The 25,810-nt window shown below is 44.9% G+C and overlaps 1 protein-coding gene across 1 annotated transcript in view; it reads right to left on the bottom strand.

The window, feature by feature from the left end:
- LOC126474471 (membrane-bound alkaline phosphatase-like) overlaps nt 1-25,810 on the bottom strand; it is a 151,972-nt gene that overhangs the window by 76,709 nt on the left and 49,453 nt on the right. The window contains exon 3 of the mRNA XM_050101944.1: nt 24,885-25,079. Coding sequence (XP_049957901.1) covers nt 24,885-25,079 — 195 coding nt within the window. The remainder of the gene's footprint in view (nt 1-24,884; nt 25,080-25,810) is intronic.

Here is a 25,810-nt window from a genome sequence, read left to right as displayed (position 1 = left end):
AATTACACATTTTCCTTAGGTGAACCAAAGATAAGGCCTTCACCCAAGGCGAAGGAACTGACATGCTGCCTGGGCCACACGGCGGCATCGGCGAGACACGCCCACGCTAAGGGCACAGAGATGGAGGGGTCGCAAAATCCACCGAAAAAGCAACAAGCAAGACGATTTAAGAATTAACCGGCAGAGGTTTGTGAATTCTCGCTCCCTGCTTGCTGCCGGGGAGAGAAAGCGTTTCCCTCGGTGCGAGACTGTAATCGAACGGTGTTGCCACGTAGTCATTTCGCAAAAGTAACATCATTAAAGAAGTGACTACTGCCTTGCAAGTTTCACATGGTGTACATGCCAACAGTGATCTTGTTCCGACAGAGCCACCCACACGGTAATTTTTACTGAAGCTTCACTACGCTATTGCAGGCTTTCACAGATGGGCTAGCGGGTGCTGAAGCCATGAGCACCCACAGAAGTTTTTTCAGAAGGTTTTTGGAGACGGAAGGGAGAGAGGGAGGGGAAACGCTCCGAAATTGCTCCCTGAAGACGCCAGAGCTGAAGCAAAATCGCTGTTTGACCGAAGGCCTCCGATTTTTGGTGATTTCTCCCAACTGAGAGCTGCAGAGAAACAGTTTAAGTTATCTCACATGTAACAAGTCAATTGATCTGACATTAACATTCTGTAAGGAAGGTTTTCAATGAAAACTCTGTATCTTATTTTGTACAATATGCAACAGTTTTTGGTGTCAAATGTAGCAGAAATAGCCGGTCGTTGTGGCCGACAGATTCTGGGCGCTTCAGTCTGGAACCGCGCTGGTGCTACGGTCGTAGTTTCGAATCCTGCCTCGTGCATGGATGTGTGTGATATCCTTAGGTTAGTTAGGTCTACGCAGTTCTAAGTCTAGGGGAATGATGACCTCAGATTTTAAGTCCCATAGTGCTTAGATCCATTTGAATCATCTGTAGCAGAAATGCATTACTGGCCATTAAAATTGCTACTCCAAGAAGAAATACAGATGATAAACGGGTATTCATTGGACAAATATATTATAATAGAACTGACAAGTGATTACATTTTCACGCAATTTGGGTGCATAGATCCTGAGAAATCAGTACCCAGAACAACCAAATCTGGCCGTAATAACAGCGTTGATACGCCTGGGCATTGAGTCAAACAGAGCTTGGGTGGCGTTACAGGTAAAGCTGCCCATGCAGCTTCAAGACCATACCACAGTTCATCAGGTGTAGTGACTGGCATATTGTGACGAGCCAGATGCTCGGCCAGCAATGACGAGACGTTTTCAGTTGGTGAGAGATCTGGAGAATGTGCTCGCCAGGGCAGCAGCCGAACATTTTCTGTATCCACAAAGGCCCGTACAGGACCTGCAACATGCAACATGCGGTCGTGCATTACCCTGGTGAAATGTAGGGTTTCGTAGGGATCAAATGAAGGATAGAGCCACGGGTCGTAACACATCTGACATGTAACGTCCACTGTTCAAAGTGCCGTCAATGCTAACAAGAGGTGACCGAGACGTGTAACCAGTGGCACCCCATACCATCACGCCGGGTGATACGCCAGTATGGCGATGACGAATACACGCTTCCAATGTGCGTTCTCCGCGAAGTCGCCAAACATGATGCTGTAAGCAGACCTGGATTCGTCCGAAAAAATGACGTTTTGCCATTCGTGCACCCAGGTTCGTGTTGAGTACACCATTGCAGGCGCTCCTGTCTGTGATGCAGCGTCAAGGGTAACCGCAGCCATGGTCGCCGATCTGACAGTCCATGCTGCTGCAAACGTCGTCGATCTGTTGGTACAGATGGTTGTTGTCTTGCAAACGTCCCCATCTGTTGACTCAGGGATCGAGACGTAGCTGCACGATCCGTTACAGCCATGCGGATAAGATACCTGTCATCTCGACTTCTAGTGATAAGAGGCCGTTGGGATCCAGCACGGCTTTCCGTATTACCCTCTTGAACGCAACGATTCCATATTCTGCTAATAGTCATTGGATCTCGACCAACGCGAGCATCACTGTCGCGATACGATAAACCGCAGTCGCGATAGGCTAAAATCAGACCTTTATCAAAGTAGGAAACGGGATGGTACGCATTTCTCCTCCTTACACGAGGCATCACAACAACGTTTCACCAGGCAACGCCGGTCAAGTGCTGTTTGTGTTCCAGAAATCAGTTGGAAACTTTCCTCATGTCAGCACGTTGTAGGTATCGCCACCGGCGCCAGCCTTGTGTGAATGCTCTGAAAAGCTAATCATTTGCATATCACAGCATCTTCTTCCTTTCGGCTAAATTTCGCGTCTGTAGCACGTCATCTTCGTGGCATCCCAATTTTAATGGCCCGTAGTGTATCTGTACAGTTAAGGTAGTCATAAACAGCTGCTCTGAAATTCCAACGCAAAGCTTCCCATTTTGACACATTTTGTTTTTACATTTGGATTACGAGGCGCTTATCCAAACATCGAAATAGCTATGAGGACATTTGTACATCTACATGATTACTGTGCATTTCACAATTAAGCGTCTGACAGAGGGTTAATCAAACTACCTTTCAGATATTTCTCTTCAGTTCAACTCTCGAACAGCACGCGGGAAACACGAACACTTAAATCTTATTATTGTGATTATTTCTCCCTGCGTAGCGGGGCGCCAAAAGAGAGAGAAAGTTGGTGATCGAAACTTCATGAGAATGTCCGGCAGCAGGGAAAAATGCCTTTGTTTTAAATATTGCCACCCCAATTCGTGTATCATGTACCTGGCACTCTTTCCAATTTTTCGTTCCCTTCCGATAGCATTCATTACATCGTGAGAGTAAAGAGCTAGTTATGTTTCACAAGAACATGTTTTCTGAATCCGAGTTGGTTATTTGTTAATAAATTGTTATCTTCGAGGTGATTCCTAAAGTTAGTGCACAAAATAAGTTCAAAAATTGTTAGTTATATGGGCCTGCAATTCAGCGAGTTACTCCTATTTCCTTTCTTGGTATTGGTGTTACTAGCACAACTGTCCAGTCTTTGGATACGGATCTTCCTACGAGTGAGTGGCTGTATGTGGTTGCAAAGTATGGAGCTATTGTACCAGCATGCTCTCAAAGGAACCTGACTTGCATATATTCTGGACCGGAAGCCTTGCTTTCCTTAAGTGTTTCAAGCTGATTCACTATATCGAGGCTATCTACTTCTAAGATACTGATGTTTAAAGTTGCTCTTGATTCGAATTCTTAAGTATTTACTTCGTCCCTTCTTTTGTGAAAGAATGTCGGAAAACCGTGTTTAGTACCTCTGGTTTAGTGTAGTGTGACTAATAACATCACTATGTTATCGCTTAATGAAGGTATTGATTGCATTTTTCCACTGGTGTACTTTACATACGAACAGAATCTCTTTGGGTTTTTTGCCAGATTTCGAGACAGAGTTTTGTAATCTTGGGCATTTTGCGCTCTTTAAAATTTGCTTGTTTTTTTCGTGGCTTCTGCAACAGTATTCTGATCTGTTTCGTGTACCATGGGGGATCGATGCTATCTCTTATTAATTTGTTTGGGATATATGTTTCAGTTGCCATCGACGCTATTTCTCTGAATTTAAGCTACATTTGGTTTGTTATTACATGGTCAGACTGGAAGAAATGGAGACTCTTAGCAAGGTGTCAAGCGAACTTTTACCTGCTATTTCTTTTTAGCTACGTGTATTTAGCGTTTATTTTTGGTGTGTTTGGATGTTACGATATTCATTCTCGCTTCAGCAACACTGTAGTCGCTAATTCGTATTTATGACAGCCAGAGTTACTGCAGCATCTTGTAAAAGCAGTTTCAGCAAATTAAAGTGGAGTACACGTAAACCAGACAGTCAAATTCAGCTATGTTCTGGACAGAAAACGACACATCTGCCAAATCTGACTTCAGTGGCATAATCAAAGAGGTTGCTTCGCTGAAAGTAAGGAAATCGAAAATAAAATTATATAAAATCATACTTCTTGGAAAAGAATATGTTCCTGAAATTTTAGTATAGAATTTTTTCTCTTATTTCCACTTAATAATTCATGCATTAGTAATAATTTATTAAGAGCAAATAAAATAAGGCCTTTGTTATAGATCACACTAAAATCAGTGTACAGTAGTTCCCACATACAATAAGTCATCGATTTTGTTATACTTTCAGTTGTTTTAGTAACTTTAGAAGTTTGTTATTTATTTCCTTAAATTATTCATTTAGTTCGCTGTGGCCAATGTTCCTCATCTACATGCCTTATGTTAGCAACATTATTTAATAGCGCTTCACATTTATTAAATCTACGCTACAAACTACAATATTTCCTAACGCTGTGTAGGAAAAAATTACAGAAGGGCAGTTTAATTTTTGTGGGGGTGGGTAGCTTTGGCAGTTCTGCAAAGGGCGCAGGATCATCTCGGTATGGCCTTGCATGCTGCCCGCTTCTTATACGAAAACGCAGTTTTGAAATATGAGCATTAAAATTCTCAGTGATGCACAATGCCTCTCCTGTAGCGTCTGCCATGCCGTTTGCAGAGCGTCTCAGTAACGCTGTCGCACTGACTAGACGATCCCGTGATGAAACGAGCTGATCTTGGTTGGATGGTCTCTACCTCCAATATTAACACAATATCATAAGCAGCCCTGACACATGGACAATCATCAACAATCGAAAGAACAAATTTTTCATAAGGCACTCATTTACTGGATGAATTATATTTCTTTAAGAAATGCGGAAGACTCACCATTGACTAACGGCATGAAGATTCAGAAGTCAAGGAAAAATACAACCTGTAAAGGCACATAACGTGTACCAACAGGACCTGTCAAAAATAAGACTGACATAAAAACAAAACAAGCAAACAAACTTATTCACATAAGCACTCACTGTCATAATTGTTATGAATGTTATTGAGCACACATTCATGTTCCTCGCCAAACATGATTTACTAAATAAATGTTCTTAGTGGAAAAAACAGAATACTAATGGAATCCTTAAAAAATTACATAGGGTATAACGTTTAAATAAGGAGGTTTTGTTGAAAATCATGTGATTCATTGAGAAAAATGGTGGCATAATTTAAGTACTGTAGAGAGTTGTTGGGAATCGAGATGTGTTTACTGCAAAAGCATTTTATACTATTGGTAAGAGCAGTTGACTGAGCAATCTCTGATCTTCAATTGAGACAGAAAAAAATTCATAGATATGTGTAGTACAATATGGAGGATTTTACGATCTTTGATTAGCTTGTTGCATGTTTAAATAATTGAACTACATTTGCAAAATGTATTCTCTTGATATCACGTCTTTGAGAGATTATTGCAGTCCTTATCTAAAAAGGTATAAAGATGAATGAAGAAAAACAGGAACTATTCAAAACATACTTCTGTATTTTTGGCACATAAATTATACTATTCTTAAATTTAATTCTGATTTATAGTGTATCATGCCTGGAAAAGTTTACTATTTTTAATACGAAAAATTAAAAATTTTGCAAATGATAGAATCTCAACGTACTTCAAAGGTTATAATTCTTTAATGTTACAAACGACACTTAAAAATGTTCAAATGTAATGCTTGACACATTCAGTAAACATTCAAATTAGTGGTTTACTAGCAGTGGCAGTAACGGCTTGTTGGAGAAACTTTTCCGTATTCGGTATCGTCCTCCTTCATAATTCATCAGCCATATATTATGTTCATATGGTCCGCGTACTTGCATTCATTTTCGATGCAATTACTCTCAGGTGAGAGATGCTATTGGCTACATATTTCACATCATGACCTATCTGCATATCTACGTCTACATCATACGCCGCAAGCCACCTACTGGTGTGTGGAGCAGTGTACTTTCGGTGCCACTGTCTGATCCCTCCAATCCTGTTCCACTCGCGAATAGTGCAAGGTAAGATGTATGTGGGGGGAAGTAATATGTTGTTCGACTCCTCCTGAAAAGTGCTGTCCCGAAATTTCAATAGTAAATCTCTCCGTGATATACAACGCCTCTCTTGTGACGTCTGGCAATGGAGTTTGTTTAGCATCTCCTTAACGCTCTCTCGCCAGCTAAACAGTCCCGTCACGAAACCCGCCGCTCTTCGTTGGATCTTCTCTATCTCCCCTATCTGTCCTACCTGATAGGGATCCCAGATAGATGAACAACACTCAAGAATCGGGCGAACAAGCACCTTGGAAGTCACTTCTTTCGTGAATGAGTTACAGTTCCTTAATATTCTTCCACTAAATGTGAGTCTGGTGTCTGCTTTTCCCACTATCTGCTTTATATGGTCATTAAACTTAAGAGCGCTCTGGATAGATACGCCTATATATTTTACGGCAAACGCTGTCTCCAGCTGTTTATCATCAATAGTGTAGATGTACAGTAGTGAATTTCTTTTCCTATGTACGCGCAATATGTCACATTTATTTACGTTCTGGGTCAACTGCCAGCGCCTACACCATTCATCAATTCTCTGCAGATAGTTCTGCCAAATCTTACTATCTTCTGGCGTTGATACTTTGCTATAGACAACTGCATCATCTGCGAATGGCCTTAAAGAGCATAAAGAGCATACGACGCTTTCTACTTGATCATTTATATATTTTGTAAACAGCAACGGTCCTATCACACGTCCCTGTGGTGCTCCGGATATTACATTTACATCTGTCGATTTAGTTCCGTAAAGAGCGACGTGCTGAGTATTATCTGCAAGAAAGTCTTGAATCCAATCGCAGGTCTGCTCCGATACTCCGCAAGCTCGTATTTTTTCATTAAACGGCAATGCGGGACGGTGTCAAATGCCTTACTGAAATCAAGGAACACAGCATCAAACTGACCGCCGTTGTCCACTGAGCTGTGGATCTCATAGAGGAACAGAGCGAACTGAGTTTCACAGGATCTCTGTTCGCGGAATCCATGTTGATTTTTATTGAGGAGATATTCATTTTCCAAAAACGTCACGATTCTTGAACATAAAACGTGTTCCATAATTCTACAGATCAATATCAACGGTGTAGGTCTGTAATTGTGTGGATCTGTCTTACGGCCTTTCTTAAAAACGGGAATGACCTGCGCATTTTCCAGTCGTTAGGTACCTTTAGTTTCTCAAGCGATCTACGATAAATTACTGCTAGATGGGGAGCAAGTTCTTTCTCATAATCTTTACAGAATGTTACGGATATCTCATCTGGTCCTGAGACCTTTTCACTACTAAGCGATTGTGGCTGATTTCAATTCAGCGATCGGTTATCATAATATTTGCCATTTCGACTTTCGCACGACGATTGAAAGGAGGGACAGTGTCTCGTTGTTCTCCTTACGCTCATTTTCGCTTCGATCCGCTTTGGTTTGTCAGCCACGTTTTTACTTCTCTTGGATCTGAGATAACGTGCACTTTGCTTATGTAGTGCTTTTCTAATACGGCTATTAAACCATCGTAGAATCCTTCCCATCCCTTAAAACCTTACTCTGAACATACTTGTCTGGAGCGATGACTTTGAATTTTTTCCATTTGTTCTCCTCATCTTCGTCCTCATCACCGAATATTTGATGTTGACTGCTGAGATAATCTGAAATTTGTATCCTGTCACCCTTCCTGAGCAAATATATCTTCCAACCTTCCTTAACATTCCTTGTAGGACCCGTCGTCATAGATGCTGTCACAGCCTTATGATCACTGATACCTTCCTCTGCGTTAATTGAATCCAGAAGTTCAGGTCTGTTTGTTGCCAGGATGTCTAAGATGTTACCCTCGCGAGTTGGTTCTCTATCTGCTCAAGGTAATTTTCGGACAAGGCATCGAGAACAATGCCACACGATTCCCTGTCTCTGGCACCAGTTTTGATGGCATAACACTCCCAATCTATACCTGATAAGTTGAAGTCACTCCCTATTACAACGGCATGATCAGAAGAAATTACTTATTATATTCTGCAACTTCTGCTCGAAGTGCTCTACTACTACAGATCCTGACCCACGTGGTCTATAAAAGCATCCGATCAACATTTTTGACCGTTCTTTGATTTATTTACTCATTTCATTAACAGTACAGAGTAACCCACTGCCATGTAATGTAAGGTGGGTCGGATGCTTCTGAATCTAATAGCAAAGACTTACTATTGTTACAATCTTTATTGGTATACAGTTGTTAATATTTTTAATAATATAAAGAACGTAATATATAAAGATTTCTCTGAGGTTACGGCGAATTGAATGCTTAACAATTGTTAAAATGGTTCCATGTAATTTGTTACTACCTAGTTGATGAGAATATAATTTATATAATGCAAATGTCAAAAAAAGAAAAATAAAAATAAGAAAATATAACACAATGAGCATGGTGAAAATAATTTGTAATATGTAGAGGGAAGTAATATGCTGTATTTGGATGAGTAATACAGTCTATGTAGCATGTTGGTTAATAATGGCCTATTTCTACCTATTTGAGATGAGAAAGTCTCGGTACAACCTCGAGGTATTCTCATCTGAAATGGTTTGTTCTGAAGTATGTCTACACGTATTACACAGATTAAATGCTGGTTGAACACTTAATACACGAAACTTATGAATTTTAGGATTAAATGAGAAATACACTTATGTTTGTAACTTGTTAGTAGAAATAGAATACAGTTCATTGCTACTTGCTTGCATTAGTCCTTCAATAACTTGATAATTTTCTGATATGTAAAATTCACCGATTGTAGCTTTGAATAGAGAAGAGAATATGTTTCTGTCTGCACACAGTAAGACGAGCAATATATTACTGCTTGTGTGCAGTGTACTTTAAACACTATGTAGGATGTCACTGGGGAGAAGGAGCCTCGGAATAAAATTTCTTCGAGCCTTCTCCTCCCAAGCGACATTACCTTATTACTACAGTCTTAGTATGTGGTACCGGTGTTTATTGTTTTATGATTGTTGTGTTGTTTGTCACTGTGTTGTGGCATGCAGTGTCATGCATTGTTGGTTTTCGTCCCTTGCAAGTTGATCCCTTCTGAGTCATGTTCACTTAGTGTTCCTTCCTCGGTTTCGGAATCTGTGGTCGTGTTTGTGTCCTCCCTTGTGGTTTATTGTGTTATTTGTGATTGTCTAGCCTTCTTTCCTGAGGGTTTTGGCGCTTATATTCTTCGTGCAGAGTGTTCGATACAATATCGGCTACGCTATTTATCACGTTCCAGTCATCGAGATTACGTATTATTCTGGCGATGTCATTATCGTTCTGTATAGGTCTCACGTGTTGCACAGCAGTGTGACATGTTCTGGTGTCCCAGTTTCTCCACATACGCATACTTCATCGTTAGTTAGTCCCATACGGTTTAAATGTACCGGATACGGCCCGTGGCCTGTCAGGAAATGGGCCATCCCCCGGCTTGGGTCGACATGTTTCAGTTGTTGCAGTGTTTCGTGTATATCAGGAAAAAAAGAGTGTACTCGGCGACCTTTATCGGATACATCCAACTCTCTCTGCCATGTTTGAATCCGCGATTGTTTCATTTGTGTTTTGTTCATAATTTTGGTGACTTTATCGATCCTGTCCTTCTTAAGCCAGTAAAGTGCGGCTCTATAACGTATTGTTATTGTCTATAGGGCAGGTCCCCATCACAACGCAAAGTGCCTCTAGTGACGTGGTTTTGAAGGCTCCGCTCATTCTCAGGAGTACACTACGCTGACCTCGTCTTGCAATTGTCTTGTTAGTCTGTATCTTTTCAGCCTGTGAGCCCAAGCATTTGCGACGAAGCAAGCGATGGATTCAAATATAGCAATGTGGTAGATCCTTATCGTCTTAATAGGTAATTTGTACTGAGTTGTGTTTAGTCTTGCTAGTTTGTGCATATATTTGCAGGCCTTGTCAATTGTCAATTTTATATGAATGTTGAAAGTCTGTTTTTCGTCTAGGTGCAGTCCGAGATAACGTGTGGCTTGCTTCGTCTGTATGCTTTTATTGTCTAATTTTAGAATTTGATTCCTCTGTAGTGTCCCTCTGAGCAGTAAATACACAGTTTTGTTGGGAGCTATTTTTCATTTATTTTCTTTGCAGCAACTGTTAATTTTCTGAAGCAGTTGTGTGCCTTTTGTCTCTAGTGCCGCTCTCGAGTTGGTTTACACCACTACGAGCAGGTCATCTGCGTAAGCCACCACACCTCTTACCCTGTCGTCACTGTCCAGGGTGTTCAGCAAGACCTCGATTGCGATATCCCAGAATATTGGTCCGCAGATCGAGCCCTGTGGACATCCCTTTGTTATTCTCTTGACAACCTTCCGTGTACCAGCCCTCCACTCCGCCACTCTGTCTCTGCCGTAGTCGAGGAAGCTATTGTAGAGGCAGTCTCATAGCTACATTTCCCTTAACCTGGCGAAGAGGGAAGGCCATTACAAGTTGTCAAAAGCCCCGGCTATGTCGATTAGAATGGCGGCCACGTGTTTGTCACTGATGCTATTTGTAACTGTCAGTGCTTGGTTGACGGCGTCTTCTATTAATCTACCTTCCCTGAAGTCGAAATGATGGGGCGTTATGCCGAGGTGGCGTCTGTGCGATTGTAAAGGTCAGACAGGAGCGTTTCCTGTACCTTGCCGAGAGTGTTTAAGAAACATATCGATCGGTACGTTTTGGGGTCTGTTGGCTCTTTGTCTTGTGATTTCCTGATTATTACTACATTGACAGTTTTCCAGAGATTTGGAATTCTGCCTGTTAGGAGCGTCTCGTTGAACATGTTAGTGAGGAGAGGTGTGATTTGTGTTACTGTTTGTTTTAATGTTTGTGAAAGTATTTTGTTTGGGCTGGGTGCTTTTCGGTTTTTAAGCCCGCTGATTGCCGTCGCGACTTTTTCTTGCGGGAATGGCACGGTTACGTTGTCACTGATGCATGGTTGCCTCGTGTTCTCTCTTAGGTCAGCGTGGTGTCGCTCGTCTTGTGTGGGGTCGTCATCGGAGAAGAGCCTGTTCAGGAGATATTCTGCTGTGCTTCTCCACCCTCTGGTCATTGTGCCGTCAGCTTGTTTTAATGTTGATTGAACTGTCGGTGTCTTAACTCTTTCTGTATCTATCTTGAATGGTTGCCCCAGATGTCGTTCTATAGCTGGGTTTTTACAAAATTGGTCCAGTAGTCTGGCCTTGTTGTCTTTAGTTGTTTTTGGTATTTCTGTTTAGCGTCACGATACAGATGAAATCTTATCTATCTTTGAGGAGCTGTCTTTGCTTGTTGGTAGTACTTTCTTTTGTCCCGTGAATCCTTCCTTAGTCTTGCCAGTTCTGTCGACCACGGTTGTTTCTGTCCCCACCCAGTTTATGCCCGTGGTATAGGTGCGTCCTGTCCTCTGTGTAGGACCTTTGTGAGTACATGCGTTTTGTAATATATATTGTCTTGAACAGCGTGTAATGATGACGCCTCAACAATATCTCGAACTTTTTGCCAGTCGTCTCTTCCTACGAGTAAATGCTGCTGTTCTTGCTGCATGTTATGTGTATTGATACACTCCTGGAAATTGAAATAAGAACACCGTGAATTCAATGTCCCAGGAAGGGGAAACTTTATTGACACATTCCTGGGGTCAGATACATCACATGATCACACTGACAGAACCACAGGCACATAGACACGGGCAACAGAGCATGCACAATGTCGGCACTAGTACAGTGTATATCCACCTTTCGCAGCAATGCAGGCTGCTATTCTCCCATGGAGACGATCGTAGAGATGCGGGATGTAGTCCTGTGGAACGGCTTGCCATGCCATTTCCACCTGGCGCCTCAGTTGGACCAGCGTTCGTGCTGGACGTGCAGACCGCGTGAGACGACGCTTCATCCAGTCCCAAACATGCTCAATGGGGGACAGATCCGGAGATCTTGCTGGCCAGGGTAGTTGACTTACACCTTCTAGAGCACGTTGGGTGGCACGGGATACATGCGGACGTGCATTGTCCTGTTGGAACAGCAAGTTCCCTTGCCGGTCTAGGAATGGTAGAACGATGGGTTCGATGACGGTTTGGATGTACCGTGCACTATTCAGTGTCCCCTCGACGATCACCAGTGGTGTACGGCCAGTGTAGGAGATCGCTCCCCACACCATGATGCCGGGTGTTGGCCCTGTGTGCCTCGGTCGTATGCAGTCCTGATTGTGGCGCTCACCTGCACGGCGCCAAACACGCATACGACCATCATTGGCACCAAGGCAGAAGCGACTCTCATCGCTGAAGACGACACGTCTCCATTCGTCCCTCCATTCACGCCTGTCGCGACACCACTGGAGGCGGGCTGCACGATGTTGGGGCGTGAGCGGAAGACGGCCTAACGGGGTGCGGGACCGTAGCCCAGCTTCATGGAGACGGTTGCGAATGGTCCTCGCCGATACCCCAGGAGCAACTGTGTCCCTAATTTGCTGGGAAGTGGCGGTGCGGTCCCCTACGGCACAGCGTAGGATCCTACGGTCTTGGCGTGCATCCGTGCGTCGCTGCGGTCCGGTCCCAGGTCGACGGGCACGTGCACCTTCCGCCGACCACTGGCGACAACATCGATGTACTGTGGAGACCTCACGCCCCACGTGTTGAGCAATTCGGCGGTACGTCCACCCGGCCTCCCGCATGCCCACTATACGCCCACGCTCAAAGTCCGTCAACTGCACATACGGTTCACGTCCACGCAGTCGCGGCATGCTACCAGTGTTAAAGACTGCGATGGAGCTCCGTATGACACGGCAAACTGGCTGACATTGACGGCGGCGGTGCACAAATGCTGCGCAGCTAGCGCCATTCGACGGCCAACACCGCGGTTCCTGGTGTGTCCGCTGTGCCGTGCGTGTGATCATTGCTTGTACAGCCCTCTCGCAGTGTCCAGAGCAATTATGGTGGGTCTGACACACCGGTGTCAATGTGTTCTTTTTTCCATTTCCAGGAGTGTATATTTGCCCGTGGTTATGCTGACTGAGTTGTGGTAGCTATGTGTGGCTATATCTAATACCCTCCATGTATTGAATAGTAGAAGAGATTTTGCGTTCCCTAGAGAAAGGCCTATCTTTCTTACACCACCGGCGTCTCCGCGGTAGGTAGGTGGCTGACCCTGCCTATTCAGTATGAAGAGGTTGCACTCATTTACCACGTCAAGCACTAGTTGCCCTCTGTCGTCAGTTCTATCTGAGTTCCACAAGGGGGATTTTGCTTTGATATCAGTTAGAATAAGCCGCCTTTTTCTTTCTGAGTGTTGTGCAATGTCTTTTATTTTGTCTAATAAAAGTTCTATATCATACGAGTACTGAGCGTAAATAGACGACATGCGCCATACATCCTGTCCGTCTGTTATTTCTGCTGTGGCAATGTGTTCAGAGCAAAACTGGATGATCTGTGTTACTATGAGGTTTTTATTAACTACTACTATCGCGGCTTTCACGTTTGGTGTTTCTGCTATTGTGATGTAATGTGAGGGGAGCCCTGAAATTTTCCCGCCTCGCAGAAAAGGTTCCTGGACGCAGGCGATGTCTGCTTCTGTTTCTTCTAAGAGCCTACCTAGTTCCATGTTTACTAGGGTACTGCCCTGGCAATTTAGTTGTATTACCTTCAGAAGGGATATCTGGTGAAGGAAAAACACTTGAGTATGGTTTCTTTAAAATCCAGAAACACACGTCCATGTGCTCTCACGAAGTGCTTGTATACCTTCTCTAGTTTTAGGCCCCCTCCCCTTTGCGCACATGCCTCCCCTAAAAGCTTTCATAGCTCTTTGGGGTTCGTTGGCTGAGTTTCAACTCTCAGGATCACCCTGTCAGTTTGTTCTGTAGTTGGAAAACAGATTTTATCCCCCTTTTCATGTTTAGTTCGTATTACATAGCGAAGAGCTATTTGAAATATATCCTTGTTTCCTAGTCTGCGAAGTCGTAGGTTAACTTCTAAGTTTCGTAGTTTACGTAATTAGTGGTATTCAGTTTGAGGTTCTTGGTGTTGTGTGGTTGGTGTTCTTGACTGTTTGTTTGTTGCCCCGATTTCGAGTAATTTTGTAGTGCAGTACGACTTTCCTGCTTTATGGTTTCTGATAGTACGGAGTTTGCTCTGTTTTCCTTGAGCACTTCCCCTGATAGTGACTTGTTGTTTTTGATCTCTACCGGGGACTTGTTCTTAAAATGTGACTGTTGTATGTCCGTTTCTGGGGTGGTTGTGTCTGGTGTTGTGCCGGTGCAGGATGTGTCTTTCTGTTTAGCTACATTTCTGTTTGGTTTTTCGTAGTGACTGTGTGCGCTACCTCCGTAGACAAAACGAAATGGTATAACATACGGTCTACATTCGGTTGTATCATGTTCTACTTGTTGCGCAGGTAGTGTGCAACTGTCTTCGTTTGTGTTCGCCTGTGGTGTCGGATTTCTTGTGAACTTACGCTCAAGGACGTCCTTATATTTCTCTGGACTATCTCGCAGTATTTCGTCTTCCAGTTCGTCAACTCGTAAAAGGAGACCAGCCTGGAAGATGGCCCAATCAAACACGTGATGTTTCAGGTGTCAGGCAACCTCATATTCAATTGCACCCTGCGTGCAGATATCGTCTATATAGTCGGTAATGCTAAAGTACCTACACTGTATTGTCTCCCAGAACTGATGCATTACATTAGTATCGGTATCTGCATTTGGGGGTTGTAATATCCCCATATGTTGCGTCCAGGCAACGGCTCACCGCCAGCCCCTCATCCTAGTCGTCGGAGATTTGTACCTTTGCCTGTTTGTGTTATTAGTTGCGTCTGTTCCTGCGTGTGCTATGGGGGTGGGTTTCTGACAGTTATGGTGGCACTCCTTATTAATGTACGTTGTACAGAATATCGTATTCGGTGCGATCTGTTTGATTTTCTTAGAGTTGTTTATATGTAGGACAGTCTGCCCACCTCCCCTGCCTTATCGCATGTTCTGTATCTGTATTCGCATGGTATACAGCCTACAGGATTCTCCTGCCTGCATTCTGATTTTGTGTGACCCAGTTTTTCACAGTTTCCACATACTGGATCTTTGTCGCAACGCTTCGATGGGTGACCGAAGCCCCAACTGTTAAAACATTTTTGTACAGCAACAAACTCGTTGATGTACAAAGATTCAAATTTAATTTGAAAGCAGCAGTAATCGTACTTTTGGCGGAACTTCTAGAATAATGTTTACTGTTTTTTTACCTTTTGGGCCTGTTTTAAATTTTATTTTAACCTCGTTATCGAACTCGCCTTTAGTAATGTGTTCACTCAGGTTTATTTCGTAGAGCTCTTCTAAGAATTCCTGGTCAGTTAAATATGTTGAGACATGGTGCACTGTCAGCAGGCGTCTGAACTTCTTGGGTTCTTCATACCTAATGTCCTTAAGCTGTGCCATTTTTTCTATTATATTTTTCTTGTCTGCTTGTGATTATGTTTCAATCATTACTGTGTTTGCTGTTGACCTGATTGGTTCAATTTTTAATTTGTCTTGCTTGGGGTTAATTGTTTTAGTGATGGTTTCTGTAATGGTTCTCGCATCTTGGTTGGTTTCTGATTTAAAGAAAAATTAGCTGGACTGTTAAGCTTTTGTCTGTTGAATGCTTTCCTGTACTTTGCTTTTAGGTTTAGCAATCGGACCGGCAGCCGCAACCGGGGTTATTTTTTGACTTCAGTCTCTGATTTTCGGATCTGAGTTCCGCTATTTCATGTTCCAGGCGCTGCATGCGTTCCTGGGTATCTGGTGCGTTTGCAACCTCTAGTTCTTTTCTGAGTCTGGCGTTTTCAGTTCTGAGCTCTTGATTTTGTCCATAAAGCCTTGCTTGACCTAGTGCGAGTGCCCAAATTTGGTCTCTAACCTGCGATGTAATTGTGGTTGACGCCCTTTTTTGTTTTAGTTCATTCTGGAACTTCGCAAAGATTTCGTCTACAGCACTTATCATTTTAGTTTCCATTTTCTTTCTTTTGGGAATTAACTCACGCTGGATACCACTCGTCTTATTGCCCCTGTGCTCTTGCCCGTCGGAGTCGCGTCACTGTTTCGACGTCCTCCGAATGATGTGTAGCTCACATTGATTCCTGGAGCACGTTCGGCATTTTCGAAAGTAGCAGCGGCTGCCGCCAGCGTTGACCAGGTTGTTTGCTCCAGTCTCCGCGTGTACTCGCGGACGTGGAGCTTCATTTAGTTAAAAGCCGATGCACACGTCCCAAATGCTTCACAGACTGAGGCAAAGAAAGCGCGCACCGGAAGAAATTTGCTGTACGGCAGCCGATTCCCAAATTCTCGATTCTTTGCGCATGTAGATTGTCCCTAAACCGAGTGCAACCAATTTCGTTAAGCGCAGTACACTCTGTGATTTGTTCCACAGTGTGCCGCGCTGTTACTCGGTAACGCCAGCAAATATGAGCTACACGCCAGTTGACAGTACCTGCGGCCAGCTTTCCGTAGACGGCGTCCGCTGAGTCGGCCGCTGCTGTCTGGGGCCCCTGACGCAACGAACAGCTGTGGTTCGCACAGTTAGCCCGCTGCACTCCGCGCCGTCAGCACCCCACAGGGAAGACAATAGCCTCCCGTTGCGCCGACGAAACTTGCCACACGGCACGCAAGAATACATTCACTATCGCAAAGAAGAAAGACTTCTCACTGTCAAACTACGGTCTCCGAAGTAGTCTTTAATACGTAACGTGACAGATTACGCCTTTAGCTATCCACACTGAAACGTGCACTGCACTTCGACCACATTTTCCCACCACCAACAAGCGGAGCGCTCGCCGAACACATCCGCACGCCACGCCACTGGCCACAGTTCATTGATACTCAATTTCACCGAGATTTATTCACATACGAAATCCGTGATAACCTTGTTAGGTTTTATCGAATTATTTACTACAACAAACATGCCGCCACCATTGACGACTAACCTATCCTTACGATAAATATTCCAATCTGAACTTAGTATTTCGTTGTCATTGACGTCTGATTTCAACCAGCTTTTTCTTCCCAATACTATGTGTGCATTATAACCTTCAGTAAGAGATGCGAATTCTGGGATCTTTCCTTGGATGCTCCTGCTGTTCACTAAAGTCATATTAATCTTTTCTGTCTCTGGTTTGGGGGGACCAAGATTCTCCGAGGTCGCTGTGGTTGTTTTAACAAGCAAATCATCTTTGATACCAAGGAAGGGGTCCTGTAACCTAAAAAAGCCCCATGTGCACGCCACACGTACTACGCTACGCTACTTGCCGCTTCCTGAGTGTAGTGCACGCCTGAACTATTAAGAGGAACCCTACAGTTCTGCCCCCGATGGCGGAGGTCGATAAATTCGCATCCGATACCGTCGCAGAGTCGTCTTAGCCTCTCGCTTAGGTCTTTCACTCTGCTCCAAATCAGAGGACCGCGATCAACCTGGGTGCGATGCTACAAATAGACAGCTTGGCCTGCACCCCGCGTGCGTTGCTATTTTCCTTCACCAAATCATCCAGCCGCCGAAAGGAGCCAACGATGGCGTCATTCGTGCCGACATGTGCCACTAGATGCAGCTAGTTGCACCCAGTGCGCTCGATAGCCGCTGGCAGGGCCTCCTCCACATCACTGATGAGACCACCTTGCAAACATACCGAATGCACACTGAATTTCTTCCCGACCTACCTGCTATCTCCCTGAGGGGCTCCATCACCCGCCTAACATTGGAGCTCCCAATGACAAGCTTAGCTACCCTCTGTACTTGTCCGGACTGGGCAGGAAAATAGACCGCTGGCCCAAAAGGAGAGGCATCCCGTGCTAGCTCAGAGTTATCATCAAAACTGGGTAACACCTCGTGCCTGTTGCTAAGACGCAGGGAGCAAGCCGCACGTCCTGCTCCCTTCTTTCGCCTTCCGCCCAGTGACACGCGGACCCACCACTGTCTGCCACCCACTTCGGAGTGAGGGCGTACCTGTCAGATGTAGCGTATCAGAAGCCACAGCGAAGTCAGGATCAGCAGATGATTCCAGTGGCACCATAGGTATCGTAGGTCTCTTCACTGGCGCCCCAACGTCACCGCAACTTCGAGCATTAGCTAGAAGCTTGTCGACGGTAGCCAACGCAGCTTCCAACTGTTTACGGATAGCAGCCAACTCTCCTTGTGTCCGCTCACAACAAGCACAGTCCCTAGCCATATCGCACTGTGTATAAAATACAATTAAGGTCCCAAATGGCGCTACCGAGTTAGAAAATATACCAAAGGAGAATAGAGTAACACAAAAGTTGGTGTGCAGATTTCTCATTGAACTCTGAGACCGCAAGCTACTAAACAGAAATAAATTTCTCTACTGAAGTTGATGTATTTAGAGATACCTGTTATTAGAAACCCTGTTTGCCAAAAAGTTACTGCACGAAATAAATATTCAAACTGGAATGCACTGATATAAACTGTGTGCTGTTTACTAGCACAAAATTAAAACTTAGTGGCGTGACGAGGTTTCTGGTGACGGAAAAATTTCCACTAGAAAGCCGCCCTACACAAGAATATTCACAAGACTTACGCAGAAACAAAAACTACGATTAATTTTCTAACCACTGGTCCACACAGTACAATACATACGTATAGTTTACTTCTTTGCATATACGACGAAATGTCACGGTTGGTTCTCGGCGTTTCCTCCTTGTCTGTAGCGCGTTCCTTTTCAAATTCCCTCTTCGCGCTCTGCTGTTTCCTTACCCTAGCCAGAGGGCACTGTGTGGGTTGCTGCGGCCGGCTGCTTGCCGTGTTTTCGGGACAGCGTCGGTGGGGAGGAGTAACTCTGATGGCGGACGTTTGGGAGCGAACAGGACGCCACGCCGATTTCTTGATGGTTTGGTGTGACTCGTGTCATGTGTGATGCATCGTTAAAGCCTTGACAGTAGCCAATGTTACTGGTGGACCAAGGGGATGAGGCCATGTTGTCCATTGAAACTCCTATGCTGCAGATGTCATCGGAGTTAAAGTAAGACGTTTTGACCATTATTTGCGTCATTTACAAGCAACTGGGGATTCCGGTGTCTGCAGTAATTCGGCGAAGATTATTTGTTTCATCGGTGTGTAAATGATTGAACAAGGAGCAGTTTACTTACTGCTCACCTTATGTTCGTGTTCAGCGTGAGCTGCTTGCGCCTGTTAACTTGAGTCTCACCTTCGTCTGTTGGTTTTAAGCGCATTGTCAAATACTGAATCCAAGTAGTGACTTTCAGTTAATTAACTGGATTCTTTCATTCCTCGTCACGACACGTGTTAAGTGGCAAGGTAGAATTGTAGACCTTAACTTGCTACCTCATTTGCGTGGCATCGATAACAGAGACTAACCTGTTAACTACTTAAGGCTTGTGGTAAACAAAGGTATTTAAGTACATTGTTCTAAAATATTATCTTAAATGTGTCAATGATTTATGTTCCGCTAGTTGATTCTGGGGTATGAACGGAAGTGTTGGCACATCTGCCGTGTAAGGGAATCCTGCTAGTTATCATTGTTTTGGAAATTTTAATTGAGATAATTGACGGAAAAACTAGTGTGCTTTAGTCCCGCCTTTCGTAAAGGCTATATTTGGGCTCTTGCATTTGTACTGCAAGTTGCAATATCATTCTGTTATATAAGAAACTATCAGCCTCGATTGCGGTAATGAAACCAACCTTTACCTAGGTTTCAACCCAAGTAATTGAGCCTTCTTCAGAAGATTACCCTGATTCTATAATATGTCTACGAGGACATGGTCTAGAAATAAAACTAAAACGGCCTGAATAGGCGTCGTCACATTTTAAAAATGCGGCACATAGGTACTAAGTCACCGGCAAGTGCCTCGTCTCCATGGACGCCGTGCGCTGGGCGGTATTGGTTGAATCTTAATTTTTTTTGTTGCTTTTGAGCTGCTCTTAATGTCGTATTGTAAAGAAAGTAACTCACTGGAGGTTAACTGTCACCGTAAGGAGTTTTGGACGGTGAACTTTCCTGTTATTCACCTTAATATTCTAGTCAATGTATAAACTTGCTAATTATTTTCCCTTTAAGTGGAGTTTGCCTGGCTTGATGTTACAAGTGACTGTTTCATAACCAGTTCTTTAAAGCGCCTACGCGCATATTTATATCTATGGGAGAACTTAAATTGTGTTCGCCTGTTGAACTTTAACTAAAGTTCAGAAAACTGAATCAGGTGTTTATGATTGTTCTAGTGCTGTTATCTGTCAAGTGTAACGCGCGACATTTCATTGGTCTGTTATCAAGTGTTACAATAAATGCAAATAGCAGTGAAGTGATGCGCTATTTCAGTTGTTCCCGTGATTTCCTACCTGCGCATATAATATTTGTTTGATATAAGACTGATTAAGCCTTTGTTAAAATGTTGGACGGAGGTGATCAGGTCTCACGTGAACAAAAAAACAAATACTAAATTAATTTTCAGTTTATCACAAAAGTGCTGCTGCTGCTCTGCTACTCGTCCTCTCGGTTCGGCGGCTACATCTACATCTACATCTATATGGTTACTCTGCAATTCACACTTAAGTGCCTGGCAGAGGCTGCCGCTACACGTGATTTTGTAGTACTCCTAGTGCATGTTGTTTCATGGTGGGGGTGGCACAGACTATACAAAAATCTTACAGAAACATACAGTAGCAGTCACATATGCACATCAGATGTGGTTTGTCTAATGTGTGGCCAAAAATAAAATGGAACATTTATTACAGTTTTATTATAATGCGTATGGAAATAACTATTTATTTAGGATGACATTTTTGTGGCACAAAACTATACAAGATAAGTGACTCATTTATTGAATCCATAGATATTGTAAAAACGGATGTACATATACACTCCTGGAAATTGAAATAAGAACACCGTGAATTCATTGTCCCAGGAAGGGGAAACTTTATTGACACATTCCTGGGGTCAGATACATCACATGATCACACTGACAGAACCACAGGCACATAGACACAGGCAACAGAGCATGCACAATGTCGGCACTAGTACAGTCTATATCCACCTTTCGCAGCAATGCAGGCTGCTATTCTCCCATGGAGACGATCGTAGAGATGCTGGATGTAGTCCTGTGGAACGGCTTGCCATGCCATTTCCACCTGGCGCCTCAGTTGGACCAGCGTTCGTGCTGGACGTGCAGACCGCGTGAGACGACGCTTCATCCAGTCCCAAACGTGCTCAATGGGGGACAGATCCGGAGATCTTACTGGCCAGGGTAGTTGACTTACACCTTCTAGAGCACGTTGGGTGGCACGGGATACGTGCATTGTCCTGTTGGAACAGCAAGTTCCCTTGCCGGTCTAGGAATGGTAGAACGATGGGTTCGATGACGGTTTGGATGTACCGTGCACTATTCAGTGTCCCCTCGACGATCACCAGTGGTGTACGGCCAGTGTAGGAGATCGCTCCCCACACCACGATGCCGGGTGTTGGCCCTGTGTGCCTCGGTCGTATGCAGTCCTGATTGTGGCGCTCACCTGCACGGCGCCAAACACGCATACGACCGTCATTGGCACCAAGGCAGAAGCGACTCTCATCGCTGAAGACGACACGTCTCCATTCGTCCCTCCATTCACGCCTGTCGCGACACCACTGGAGGCGGGCTGCACGATGTTGGGGCGTGAGCGGAAGACGGCCTAACGGTGTGCGGGACTGTAGCCCAGCTTCATGGAGACGGTTGCGAATGGTCCTCGCCGATACCCCAGGAGCAACAGTGTCCCTAATTTGCTGGGAAGTGGCGGTGCGGTCCCCTACGGCACTGCGTAGGATCCTACGGTCTTGGCGTGCATCCGTGCGTCGCTGCGGTCCGGTCCCAGGTCGACGGGCACGTGCACCTTCCGCCGACCACTGGCGACAACATCGATGTACTGTGGAGACCTCACGCCCCACGTGTTGAGCAATTCGGCGGTACGTCCACCCGGCCTCCCGCATGCCCACTATACGCCCTCGCTCAAAGTCCGTCAACTGCACATACGGTTCACGTCCACGCTGTCGCGGCATGCTACCAGTGTTAAAGACTGCGATGGAGCTCCGTATGCCACGGCAAACTGGCTGACACTGACGGCGGCGGTGCACAAATGCTGCGCAGCTAGCGCCATTCGACGGCCAACACCGCGGTTCCTGGTGTGTCCGCTGTGCCGTGCGTGTGATCATTGCTTGTACAGCCCTCTCGCAGTGTCCGGAGCAAGTATGGTGGGTCTGACACACCGGTGTCAATGTGTTCTTTTTTCCATTTCCAGGAGTGTACATATGCATACGTAAACATATAGGTATGTATGCACGTATGTATGTATGTTCAACACCTCCAGCTAAAGTGCTGGACTCACTTGAACCAAATTTGCTAGAGATATCTCTTATGGTTTGAAGACAATCGCTGTGGGGGTAGGAACCATCAAAGAGGTGGAAGCGGGGTGAATAAGTAGTGTAACTCACGAGACTTGAATTTATAGAAATTATTCGTCCAGTATTTGAGAATGTGAGCAGTTAGAGACTTGCAACAGACTTTACTCATAATTTCAAGCTTTTGCGAACGTTCTCCTCTCTGATAAGCCTCACAAAATGATGGGAGGTAAAAAGTTTATCACTTACTACAACCTCGCTGTTTACGCGTTAAAGCTATCGCATGAGGAATGTCGTTTTGATTTATTATTTCTTTACTACTAACTGTGTTGATGACACATTTTACAGACGTATACACATATACCACTGAATGAACGTGCAAACTGATATCAATGTACGACGCACACTTCAAGAGGTATGACTCATAAACTCTGAGCGTGTGCAAAATAGTCACATCATGTATATCGTTAATTACTTTTCTGCTACTAACTCCATCCGCAAAAGATTGAGCAGACAGTATGTACACATGCCGCTGAATGTACCTACAAACTTGCTTCATTGTACGACGCACAGTACAGGAGATATAACGCCATGAAAACTGAGATGCGTTAATGCGTGAAAAACTGCCGCATCATGCATGACGTTTTAATTTATTGTGTCTTTACCACTAACCCGACTCGCAACAAAATTTAGACAGCACCCAAATATATCAACGAATGTAGTTGCGAAATTGTATCATTGTGCAACGCATGGTTCAGGAGATATGAAGTCATATAGACCGAGCTGCCTGAAAACGCAACTGCAGGACGAAATTCGCTAGCAGTACAGGTGAAATACGTATAAAAATGTGTGCAAAATATGTTAAATATGTGTGAAATAAATCTCACTTGTGCGTACTCTGCAAAGCGATGGGAAATAATCTCCTCCTAAACTCCTGGCTTTCAGTCACACTTCGATCTGGAAAGAAACAGTGTGGGAGTAAGAACCAGCAACCTCCTACTGCGATGGGGGTGATAATGTGGAGACAAAAGGGGGAGGAAGACATGGACACAGATACGAGGAATGAGGAGATGGAAATGGATAAAGAAGGGAAGGGGAGTTGAGGAACAGAGAGAGGGGGTTGAGGAGGTGGAGAGAGGAAGGAAGGAGGAGGAGATGGAAAGAAGGAGGGGAGGAGGCATTAGGCTGAGCGAAGGTGGAGGGGAGATAGATTAGAGGGTAGAGTAGGAGATGGATGGAAAGATGGTGAAGGAGAAGAGAACAGAGGAAGGGAAGAGTAGGTGGACAAAGAGAGATGGAAGGAGATGGACAAACAGAGGGCAGCAAAGGAGTTAAATTGAGAAAGGAAAAAGGAGGAGATGGACCGAGAGAGAAGAGGAGGAAATAAACAGAGAATGGAAAGAATATGGGAAGAGAGAAATGGGAGGAGGAGATGAACAGAGAGAGGAGAGGAGAAGATGGACAGAGAGGGGGGAGATGGAGATAAAGAGAGGAAGAGATGAAGGGGTAGGAGGAGATGGAATCAAAGGGGGAGGTGAATATGGACAGAGGGGAAGGAATAAATGGACTGATAGGATCAGGAGGAGCAGATGGACAGAGAGGTGGGGGAGGAGGATATAGTCAGAGGAGCGTGGAGGAGGTGAACAGAGGGAGGGATGAGAAGGAGAGGGGCAGGGAGGAAGGAAAAAGAGAGATGGCAGAAGGAAGTGGACTAATGCAATAAATACATTCCATGACCACAACTCAGTTAATAGTAAGTTAAATTCTATGCAGTGATGCACTGGCCGGTGTGGCCGTGCAGTCTAGGCGCTTCAGTCTGGAACCGCGTGACCGCTCTGGTCGCAGGTTCGAATCCTGCCTCGGGCATGGATGTGTGTGATGTCCTTAGGTTAGTTAGGTTTAAGTAGTTCTGTGTTCTAGGGGACTGATAACCACAGCAGTTGAGTCCCACAGTGCTCAGAGCCATTTTTGCAATGATGCACATTTAGCAATGCTTGCAGCCCTTCAGAAAGAGTGCTGCGAAATTGGTGCACTACAAGTTACTGACGATGAGACGTGGTTTTACTGTTTCGTGCCAGAAACTTAATAACAATAAAAGTGTTGAGTGGAAGCTATGGTTCTACAACGAAGAGGCAAGGTCGAGTTCATCTACTGGAGGTGTCATGACACGAGTTATCCTGGCAAGCCAAAAGAATTTTATCTTATTGTTTATCTGGCAAAATGAAAACAATAGCTCTCGAATATTGGTCTTGTGGACCAACTTAAATCAAATACACGGCAGAGGACTCATTGGTCTTTATAAAAAAGCAAGTCATGATCCTTTAAGACCAGAAAAACCTGCGGAAATTGGTTTTTTACCTCAGTGATGAAGCAACGGCAGCTGTAGATAGAAATTTTGCTGATTATCCTGAGTGACACAAGTGACAGTTCTGCCGTGCACGAAGTTGTATTAAAGGGCATTGACCAACAAGGGACCCAAGTGTATTTTTTCCCCTAACAAACAAGACTTTTACTGTTAGTGGGAAAGTTCACCTTGTATCGATGTTGGAGCATGGTTGTTACGATAATCTGTGCCGGTCCGAGTGAGAAACATCATGTTGATTCGGATACTGACAATAGAAGTGGAACAGATACTCACCTTTAGCTTCTGGCCGGTCTCGCCCGTGACTAGCTGCAGTGCCACGTCCGGACAAGAGTGGCCTTCACGGTCTTGGTGAGCAGGACCCAGGGCATCGCTCTCCCACGCAGCGGAGGCTGCGTGTGCGTAGCTGGCGGCGACCGGTGCCTGCGTCACGCGTCCGTTCGTAACCACGCCCGTCGCTTTGCCCCCTTCCTGGACACGCAATGGCAGTCGCCCTTCAGTACCTCAGTCGACAGTCTGGCATTTAACTATTGTCGACAAGGTGTAAGGAGACTCCTGACAGCTCACAGTGCTATTGCCAGTTTTCGACAGCAAAGCATTAACGGCTGCAAACGAAAACAGTAGACGTCTCAGAGCTGTGAAACACTGAGGCGTTGGCATAGAAAACTAAAAAATAAACTCCTCCAGAGCAGGCCATTAAGGTCCAAAGCCACCGACCGGCCGCCATGTCATCCTCAGCTCACAGGCGTCACTGGATGCGGATACGCAGGGGCATGTGGTCAGCACACCGCTCTCCCGGCCGTATGTCAGTTTCCGAGACCGGAGCCGCTACTTCTCAATCAAGTAGCTCCTCAGTTTGCCTTATGAGGGCTGAGTATACCCCGCTTGCCAACAGCGCTCGGTGGACCGGATGGTCACCCATCCAAGTGGTATCCCAGTCCGACAGCGCTTAACTTCTGTGATCTGACGGGAACCGGTGTTACCACTGCGGCAAAGTTGTTGGTCGTTGGCCTAGAGATGTCTACACAATTACGTTAAGTTACTGGTTGTGGCAGGCCAGCAAAGCTGCCTCCCTGGCCCACTGCAACTGTCAGGGACCAAGTTATGCCGACTCAGTTGCAGGCGTAACTACACAATAGAGCTCGCCCGGTAATACTATTAGTTTGGTGCACAGTTTCGTAGCGTTTTTCTTTTTATGTCAG

This window comes from Schistocerca serialis, chromosome 4 (assembly GCF_023864345.2).
Source record: "Schistocerca serialis cubense isolate TAMUIC-IGC-003099 chromosome 4, iqSchSeri2.2, whole genome shotgun sequence".
NCBI classification, from domain to species: domain Eukaryota; kingdom Metazoa; phylum Arthropoda; class Insecta; order Orthoptera; family Acrididae; genus Schistocerca; species Schistocerca serialis.
Note: the sequence above shows the minus strand (reverse complement) of the source record. Positions and strands in the feature narration are given on the sequence as shown.